Raw genomic sequence first — 10,379 nt, forward strand, 5'->3', positions numbered from 1 at the left:
GTGTGGACGCCATGAAGGGCGAGTCCGTTGCCAGGGTCGAGGGAGGCGGGACGGCGGAGGAGGCCGACGCGGCGGCGGCAGCAGAGGAGGCGGAAGCGCGGCGCGAATCAAACGCGTCGTCTGATACCATGTTAGACAGATTAGGGTTTGGAACAATGCTCGATACCCTTGATGGGTACGACTGTCATATATTTATAAGAGGGAACCGTACAAATACAGATTATGTTACAACACGTATATCTAATATATACTTAGTCTAACAATAGTGATGCCGCGAAGACGGCGCCAAACGCCGACGTACTGAACAGTGGCATCTGGACCTAGGCTGCCACCAATTCAGGAAACCAAGGTTGGGAGTTCAGAGCCTCCGAGACAAAGTGCCGCTTCCGCCAGCGTCGAGGTACGATGGAAGTACTCCCACCGTTCCAAATTACTTGTCATGGTTTTAGTTCAAATATGAACTAAAACCACGACAAGTAATTTGGAACGGAGGAAGTAAGTGCTAGTGCAATCTCGACAATGGAAGCTCCGTCGAGCCAGTGACCAAACCAGAATTTGCAAGTTCGCCCATCGACGAGGGTATAAGAAGTGGAGGCGCGGAATATTTGCCGAATCTCGGGCTTGCATGGCGGTGGTAAGTCCCGTCACGGGCGCTATGGGTCAGTCGCGAGAAGCCAGAGCCAACGCACGGCATCGCAAATATCGATGCGTTGCCAGTCGCGGATGCCAATTCCAGTGAGTTTGTACAATCTGGAAAACCTCAATGAATTCAAACAATGCTTATTCAAATGTTTCAACTCGGCATAAAATCTATTGTGTTCATTTATACTCTTGTGTTCCCGTCAAACTTTATATTTTCTACCTATATTATCCAAGCATTTTCCTTCGCTTATGATGTAAGACAGTTTGATGTGTGCTAGATTACTCGTGGGTATGCAGCGGCGACCGCTAGGCGCCGGCGTGCCCGCCGAACCATTCCGGCCGGTCGCACGCTAGCCATCGGATTGGCCCGTCCCACCCCAAGTCATCTTCTTCCCTTCACAGCCACACACGCTCCCTAGGTGCCGTCTTCGTCGCTGGTCCCCATCCTCGCCGGCCGTCCTCGTCGCTGCCACTCGCCTCCCTGTTGGTTCCAGCAGTGCGCCGTCGAAGCATCCAGTCGTCGTCCTCATAGAAACGTTTGTCATTTGTAGAACGCCTGATGCCTTCATCCTTGCATCAACTAGTCACCGCCGTCGTAACACGTCCGTCGTAGCACCACCATGCCGCCGGTCGTAGCTTCCGGCGTCGCCACTCATACCATCGTCGATAGACGGCGCCGGTTTTTGAAGATTTATGGTGGAAGCCTTTTCTACCCCGGTTGAAGCTTTTTGCTATATGGTTGAAACTTTCCCGATTCCGATCGAAGCTCTTTTCACACGGGTTGAAGCTTTTCTTGAAACTGATTGAAGCTTTTCTCCACGTTTGAAGCTTTTCCTCTACGCTGGTTGTAGCTTTTTTTCATGGTTGAAGCTTTTTCTATGCTGGTTGAAGGTTTTTTCTACGCTGGTTGTAGCAATCGCGGCGCCATCCCCTGTCATCGCCCCAGCACCAGTCCGTCGATGTATCAAAAAAATACACCAGTTCCAGCTTCTAGTTTGTTGGTTGCAGCAAACGAGATTACCGGTTGTAGCTCCTCCTGCTGCAGGTTCCAGCAACGGCGCCAACAACTTGTAGCACCCGCGGTGGCCAGTTCCAGCATTTTGTGACGTGGTTTGTAGCAATCGCAGGGGCCGGTTCGAGCAGCGGTGTGTGACGATTCCATAACATCGACGGGGACGGGAAAGGTAGCACTAATGGTGGGCGTTCCAACACCTTCATGGTTGGATGTAACTTCTGCAGGAGGCGCCCCCAGCAAAAACCTCCCCACTGATAGCAGCTCGTCCATGGCACACACAAAAACCACCTTCCTAGATGGCTCAAATACGGCCATGGCCTGGGCCCAGTAGATGAATCCGGCCATGGAGCTTGTAGCAGCAAGGCAGCGCCGCACGGTGATCTATTTTGGATGGTCCTTGCCGTGATTTGCTGCGGGGAGGAGGGCGAAGGATGGCGCGGTCGCAGAAAAGAGAACGGAGATGAGATGCGGACAGTGGAGAAAGAAGTGGAGCCCTGACGTGTGGCACGCGTGCGTGCGACCGGTGAAACATTTCAGCCGGTGCACCGGCCATACATGTTTCCCTTGAATTTACCGTATTTAATAATGAAGACTCATCTATGGTGCATGTTGCTTCGAGGGCAACGGGCGACAAGCCGCACCACCTATCTAGTACTACCTCGGTCTCAAAATATGAATGAACACCGTATGAGGACTCCGTATGAATGTACACCATAATGGCTTGCTGACAGGTGACGCGATGAAATCGATCTCTACAGTTGGTAGGAACGATCAATAGCTGGGTTTGATAAATGTGCATTTATACCGGCATTTCCATCTCAGTGTTTGGCAACGTGGGGTGCAGAGCTCTCTTCCGTTTCCCCCCACATGCATTGCCATGCTCGAATGAAGCGTAACAATGGAGCTCGTGGCGCAAACAGTCCGCCTCAAATCTTGCATGCCGTTGCTATATTAGGCGCATCCACACCACGCATGCACAAGTTTGGGACAAGAAGCATATCGATCTCTCCCTGTCCTTCCTCTCTAGCTTTTGCTTCTTCTCCGATGATGGGTTATCCGGGGCGCTTGGCCGCCCTCCTCCTCGTGGCCGCCACCGCCACGGCCGTCGTTGCCCACAACGACCACGGCGAACACAAGAACTACCTCGTCATCGTGCGCACGCCGTACGAGTACGACCGGAACCTGTACAAGAACGTGTCGAGCTGGCACGCCTCGCTGCTGGCGTCCGTGTGCGACCAGGCCAAGGAGCAGCTCGACGCGGACCCGGGCGCCGCGGAGCGCCTCATCTACTCCTACCGCAACGTCATCAATGGCTTCGCCGCCCGCCTCACCCCCGACGAGCTGCACCATATGGGCGAGAAGGACTGGTTCCTCAAGGCCTTGCCGGAGCAGACCTACCAGCTCACGACCACGCACACGCCACGGATGCTCGGGCTCACCGGCCCCTTGTTCCACGCCGGCTTGTGGAACAGGACCAACAACATGGGGGAGGGGATGATCATCGGCATCCTCGACGGCGGCATCGCCGGCGCGCACCCGTCGTTCGACGGCACCGGCATGCCGCCGCCGCCCGCCAAGTGGAAGGGCCGCTGCGACTTCAACCGCTCCGTGTGCAACAACAAGCTCATCGGCGCGCGTTCCTTCTACGAGTCGGCCAAGTGGAGGTGGGAAGGGATCGACGACCCGGTCCTGCCTATCGACGACAGCGCGCACGGGACGCACGTGTCGAGCACGGCGGTCGGCGCGTTCGTGCCGGGAGCCAACGCCATGGGCAGCGGCTTCGGCACGGCGGCCGGCATGGCGCCCCGCGCGCACCTGGCCTTCTACCAGGTGTGCTTCGTGGGCAAGGGCTGCGACCGCGACGACATACTCGCGGCGATCGACGACGCCCTCGACGAGGGCATCGACGTGCTCTCCATGTCGCTCGGCGCTGATGACGCCGGAGACTTCGCCGCCGACCCCATTGCGCTGGGGGGATTCAGCAGCGTCATGAGAGGCGTCTTTGTCTGCACATCGGCTGGGAACCAAGGCCCGTCCCCGGCGACAGTTGCCAACGAGGCCCCGTGGCTGCTCACCGTGGCTGCGGCCACAACTGACCGGACTTTCTCTGCGGACGTCAAGTTTGGCAATGGGCTTGTGATCAACGGCGAATCGCACTACCAGCCGAGCACCTACGTGAGCGTGCAGCAGCCGTTGGTGAGGGACACTGCCGCCGACGGCACGTGCTCGGACAAGACCGTCCTGACGGCCCAGCATGTCGCCGGAAAGATAGTCCTTTGCATCTCCGGCGGCAACCTGACCAACCTCGAGAAGGGAAGCATCCTGCACGACGCCGGCGCTATCGCCATGATCATCGTTCTACCGGAGGACGTTGGTTCGGTGATCTCACCCAAGGCGCATGCCCTCCCAGCAACGCAAGTACTCCCTCCGTAAACTAATATAAGAGCGTTTAGAATACTAAAGTAGTGATCTAAACGCTCTTATATTAGTTTACAGAGGGAGTAGAAGCCAAGTGGTCGGAGAAGATCATGGCGTACGTGAATTCCACGCAGAGCCCCACCGCTCAGCTGGTCTTCAGAGGGGCGGTGCTCGGCAACCGCATGGCGCCGGTCGTGGCGCCATTCTCGTCACGAGGCCCGAGCAGGCAAAACCAGGGGATCCTCAAGCCCGACATCACCGGCCCGGGAGTGAACATCATCGCCGCCGTCCCCATGCCCAACGGGCTCGCCCAGCCGCCCAACGAGATGGCGTACAAGTTCGACATCATGTCCGGCACGTCCATGTCCACGCCGCACATCAGCGGGGTCGCCGTGCTGATCAAGAAAGCGCACCCGACCTGGTCTCCGGCGGCCATAAAGTCGGCCATGATGACGACGACCGACACGAGGGACGGCCGCCGGCTGCCGATGCTGGACCAGGACGGGCTGCCGGCCAACTTGATTTCGATGGGCGCCGGCTTCATCAACCCCACCAGAGCCATGAATCCCGGGCTCGTGTACAACCAAAGCGCCCATGACTACATCCCGTACCTGTGCGGGCTCGGCTACAACGACCACGAGGTGAGCTCGATCATCCACCCGGCGCCGCCGCTGTCGTGCAAGCAGCTGCCGGTGATCCACCAGAAGGACCTCAACTACCCGTCCATCACCGTCTACCTTGACAAGGAGCCCTACGCCGTGAACGTCAGCCGCGCCCTCACAAACGTCGACAACGACGTAGGGGTGTACGCCGCGTCCGTCGAGCTCCCGCCGTCGCTGTCGGCGAAGGTGACGCCGGACATACTCGGGTTCAGGGACGTGAACCAGGTGCAGACATTCACGGTGACCATCAGGACCAAGGACGGTCAGAAGATGAAGGAGCGCATCGCGGAAGGGCAGCTCAAGTGGGTCTCGCGCAAGCACGTCGTGCGTAGCCCCATCCTCGTATCTTCCAAGAAGTTCTTCAAAGAAAACTCGATGGCTAATAATGGCCAGCGCGTGGGTGATTCGTAGTAGTAGCTCGCGGGCATGTCGTGGTTACTTCATTAGCATTTAGCTTCGATCTGAAGGTCGGTGGGTTTGTAAGCAGTAGACGCGTGGTGTGTATGCTACAAAATGGATGAATTGCCTTGGTAAAGTTCTGGCAAAACTCTACTTAGGATACGCAGGGGGTCCAGATCGTGGGAAGGCGGCACGGGCGACTCCGGGTTCTCCAGGAGCGGCTAGGGTTCATCTTGAAGAAGCCCTGGGAAAGCTTGGCATCACGGATGAGGAGGCCACTCCTTTAATCCTAGATGATCGTGAGGACGAGACTCCGACGAAGTGGCTGCTTGCGGGGAAGGTGCTGCATCGAAACCTACTTCATATCCAAACGATAGGTAATGCCCTTCGCCCGGCTTGGGGTAATCCCCGAGGTCTGCAGTTCCGATCTATGGGGGATAATATGTTTGTGGTGGAGCTGGAATCGAAGCGGGACAGAGAGAGAATCTGGGCAGGCTCACCATGGCATGTTAGCAACCACGCGGTGATCCTTGCTGATTTCGAGGATTGCATGCGTCCAGATGAAGTAAAATTTGACCGGCTACATCTTTGGGCACGGGTCATGAATCTCCCTTACAATCTCAGAGATGATGCATGGGGATTTGACATCGCAAAACAGATAGATAAAGGAGCCACATCAGTGCAGTTTGATCATATGGCGGGCTATCTGCATGCGCGAGTCTCAATTGATGTGAGCAAGCCACTAAGGAGATGGATCTTGATTGATTCAGCAAAAAGAAAGAGACAAGATCTATATGATATTCAGTATGAGAATGTCCCGCATTTTTGTTTCTTGTGTGGCTGTTTAGGGCACTCAGATCTCTATTGCCCTACTCCGGGAAAGAGGGACACCCATGGAAATCTTCCTTTCGGGTCTAGCTTGCGGGCCTCGGATGAACGGAAGAAAACTCCATCAAATGACAGCTCGAGTAAACAAGGTACTGCTGCCAATCAAAGCAAGAGGGAGTCTAAAAACTCAAGTAATGTTGGTGCTAGCAAAACCACCCCCGAGGTAAACTCTCCGGTCAAGAATCGCCCTATCAAGAGGAAGGAGGTACCGCGGCAGGAATATAGGAGGGTTGATGGCCCGCTCCTACTAATGGACTCGGGTGCAGAAAAAACGGATCTTGGTACGTCCTCGCTGCACCCTGAGGAACACATGGATGAACGCAACGATGAGGATGGAAGGAAGAAGAAGAAACCCACCCCAGAAAACTCGGCAGAGGCTGCGGGACAGCCCTGCCCGTCCAAATGAATTGCATAAGCTGGAACTGCCGGGGGCTTGGGAACCCAGCGGCAGTTCGCGAGCTTCGCAGTATTGTGAAGCAAGAAGGTCCTGCCCTTGTGTTTATCATGGAAACAAAGATAAGGGCGAAGAAAGTAGAGAATCTGCGAAATACTTTGGGATTTGTAGGATGTTTTGCGGTCGACAGTAATGGTCTCAGTGGCGGTGTGGGACTGTTTTGGTCGAGTGAAGTTTCAGTTGAACTGAAAAACTTTAGTGTGAGCCACATCGATGTGGTTGTCACAAAGATCGGTCTTGATTCTCCTGGTTGGAGATTCACTGGTTTCTATGGAGCTCCAAGAGCAGAAAACCGTCATCATAGCTGGCGCTTCATGGGAACTCTTTATGGAATTGAACATCAAGCATGGATATGTGCTGGCGATTTCAATGAAACATTTTATGGCACCGAACACTTCAGTCGTGCTGCACGGCCGGAGTGGCAAATGCGAGCCTTTCGCGAGGTCGTCGAGGAGTGTGCCCTCCAGGACCTTGGATGGGCCGGAGTGGAATATACATGGGATAACATGCAGCAAGGTGAGGCAAACGTCAAAGCTCGCCTCGACAGGGCTCTAGTCAATTCAGCAATGCTAACTCTTTTTGAGGAGTCCAGGGTTAGACATGTTAGTTCCGTAGAGTCAGATCACTGTTTTCTTGTAATTGAATTGCGCGAGCTCAATAACCATAAATACAAGGAAAAAGTGAAACAGTTTCGGTATGAGAATGTGTGGCAATCACATGCTGATTATGATGACCTTGTTAGTGAATCATGGCAGCGGCTACATCAAGGGCAAGGTCTCGCAGGGATCGCATGCACTCTTTCCAAGATGCAGGGCGAGCTGGGAGCATGGGGCGCAAGGGAGTTTGGCAATCTCTCAAAAATAGTAAGGAAACTGCAAAAAAGCTAGAAAGCTTGCGCCGACATGCAGTTGGCAGAGGGCCCTCGGCGGAGGAGCTGGCAACAGCCCAGAAACTTAGAGAAGCCCCCAGGCAAGAAGAAACTTGGATGCGGCAGCGTTCAAGAATTCGCTGGTTACGCGCAGGTGATCGCAATACAGCTCACTTTCAAGCTCAGGCAAAGCAACGGAAACGTATGAACCGTATAGTTGGTCTGAAGCGGCTAGACGGATCTGTATGTGTGGACTCTGAGGAGGATAAGGTGGAAGTCCAAGAGTTCTATCAATAACTTTATACTTCGCAGGGTTTTCAGAACATGGACGGTCTGATACAGTTTGTGCCAGAACGGGTTACTCCGATTATGAATGATGATCTTCAGCGACCTTTTGAGGCTGCTGAAGTACGCACGGCGCTGTTTCAAATGGCCCCGTCCAAAGCACATGGAATTGACGGTTTCACTGCGGGGGTTTTTCAGCGACACTGGTCGGTTGTTGAGAAAGACTAAGTGCCGGCTGTGTTAGATTTTTTGAATGGTGGGGAGCTTCCTATGGGCCTTAATGACACTTCTATCACGCTGATCCCTAAGGTACGACACCCCCAATCCATCACCCAATATCGTCCCATATCTCTATGTCCAGTTCCCTACAAGATTGATGCTAAAGCGATTAAAAACCGCATGAAACCGTGGATAGACTCAATAGTGGGAGAGGAACAAAGTGCGTTTGTACCAGGCAGGTTGATAACTGACAACGTACTGGTAGCATTCGAGAGTATTCACTCAATGAAAAGGAGGAAGAAAGGGAAAAATTTCTCATGTGCTATTAAGTTAGACATGATGAAAGCGTACGACCGTGTGGAGTGGCATTACTTGGAGGCTATGCTTCTCAGACTGGGTTTTGGCCACGAGTTTGTTCGACTGATTATGAAGTGTGTGATGTCAGTCAGATTCACTGTCAGAATGAATGGTGAGTTGCTTCCCTTCTTCACACCCTCCCGGGGTTTGAGACAGGGATGTCCGGCATCCCCCTTCCTGTTTCTGCTATGTGCAGAAGGACTCACCTCTCTGCTGAACTATTATGGTGGCAATTTTATCGACAGAGGGATTCGGGTCTCGTACAGATCGCCATGGGTAAATCATCTTCTGTTTGCTGACGATAGCTTGATTTTCATCAGTGCAACGGAGGAAAGTGCAGACAGATTGAAGCAAATTCTGCAAATTTATGCTGCTTGTTCGGGCCAAAGTGTCAATAAAGACAAGAGCTCTGTTTTATTCACAACAAATTCTCCCACCGATGTCCGAAATAGAATTAAACAAAGACTTGGCATTACGGTGGAGGCTTTTAGTGAGAGATATCTTGGTCTGCCCACAGCTGTGGGGAGGATTACCAGCGACACGTTCGATCACATTGGTGAAAGAGCCCGCGGAAGTATGAATGGGTGGTCAGAGCGCAACTTTGCATGCGCAGGGCGGGAGATCCTGCTCAAATCCATCGTCCAAGCCATCCCTACTTTCAGCATGTCATGCTTTCGACTCACAAAGAAGGTATGTAAGAAGTATACTTCCAATATGGCCAAATATTGGTGGAGTAGCTCCCTGGACAAAAGATCTTTGCACTGGATCTCTTGGAAAGCGCTCGCATCGCCAAAAGCTCAGGGGGGAATGGGATTTCGTGACATGGGGCTGTTTAACCTCGCACTTCTTGGGAAGCATGGGTGGAGGTTCATGGTTAGCCCGGATTCTTTATGCGCCCGAGTATTGAAGGGCCGCTACTTTCCAGATGCAGATTTTATGCACGCCACAGTGCCGAAGACAGCTTCCCCAGTTTGGCGGGCAATTGTGGCGGGGCGCGAGGCACTTCAGGCGGGTTTGATCATGCGGGTTGGTAATGGAAGATCTATCTCTATTTGGGAGGATAAGTGGATTCCAGGTACCATTAGCATGTCTCCTATGTCCATTATTACTCCGACCACTTTGATTACTGTCAATGAGCTCATTGATGAAGGAAACTGGACATGGAAGACGGATCTTGTTCGACAAAATTTTCTTGCTCCGGATGCAGATGCTATTTTGAACATACCATTGCGCACTGGAGGTGGGGATGATTTCTTTGCATGGGCTTTTGAAAACTCAGGTGTGTACACTGTCAAGTTGGCGTACCGTGCTCTCGTGACTCAGAAAGAGCGTAAAGCTCTAGAAGAAGGGACGGTTACTGGTGCCTCAAAATCTGAACAACAGATGTGGACATCTCTGTGGAAGCTCAAAGTTGTGCCTAAGGTCAGAGTTTTTTGGTGGAGAGTTCTACGCGGGATCCTCCCCGACGAAGCAACCCTTAAGCACAAACATATTAAACCTATAATCCTATGCAATGTATGCTTGGCAAAAGAGGAGGGTCTTCTGCATGCACTGGTGACTTGCTCCCATGCATGCAGGTTTTGGGATGAAGCGCAAACATGGCTCGATGTTCGACTTCCACGTCTACATCCAACAACATGGGCGCGCGACATCTTATGTGATGACCGTTTTTCGGATCATACGAGAGGATAGATTGTGTTGGTGATGTGGGCTATCTGGCATTCGCGGAATCGATGGATTCATGAGAAGGAGCATGTGGATCCAGTGTACTCCACTCGACGCATTCGTGAGGACTTGGCCTTGTTGGATATCCCGATGAAGCAGGCCACAATGCTGCCAGGTCATGGCTGGCACCCCCCAGAAGCAGGTGTTGTTAAGATTAATGTTGATGGTGCAATCAACTCTGAAGCAGGACTAGCCGGAGCGGGCGGTGTAGCTCGCTCGGCCACGATGCTGCTTGCTTCCTGGTGCAAACCGCATATCGGTGTTACGGACCCCCTCATTGCTGAGGCTTTGTCATTGCGAGAAGGAGCCATTTTCGCTCGTCTACGGGGCTACGCGCATGTGATATTGGAATCTGACTGCCTGGAGATCGTGAATCTCTGGAACACTCGCCATGCCTCTCGTTCGGTCGTGGCTGCACTACTAGTAGAGATTGGAGAGCATGCTTTG

The 10,379-nt window shown here is 53.3% G+C and overlaps 1 protein-coding gene across 1 annotated transcript; it reads left to right on the forward strand.

Moving 5' to 3' along the window:
* The first annotated feature begins 2,504 nt into the window (after window positions 1-2,504).
* Window positions 2,505-5,284, forward strand: LOC123134327 (subtilisin-like protease 1). Its single transcript, XM_044553596.1, has 2 exons — window positions 2,505-4,075; window positions 4,156-5,284. The coding sequence occupies exons 1-2, from the start codon at window positions 2,525-2,527 to the stop codon at window positions 5,146-5,148; spliced, it is 2,544 nt and encodes an 847-aa protein (XP_044409531.1). The 5' UTR covers window positions 2,505-2,524; the 3' UTR covers window positions 5,149-5,284.
* The last annotated feature ends 5,095 nt before the right edge of the window (window positions 5,285-10,379 follow it).

This window comes from Triticum aestivum, chromosome 6B, assembly GCF_018294505.1.
Source record: "Triticum aestivum cultivar Chinese Spring chromosome 6B, IWGSC CS RefSeq v2.1, whole genome shotgun sequence".
NCBI classification, from domain to species: Eukaryota; Viridiplantae; Streptophyta; class Magnoliopsida; order Poales; family Poaceae; genus Triticum; species Triticum aestivum.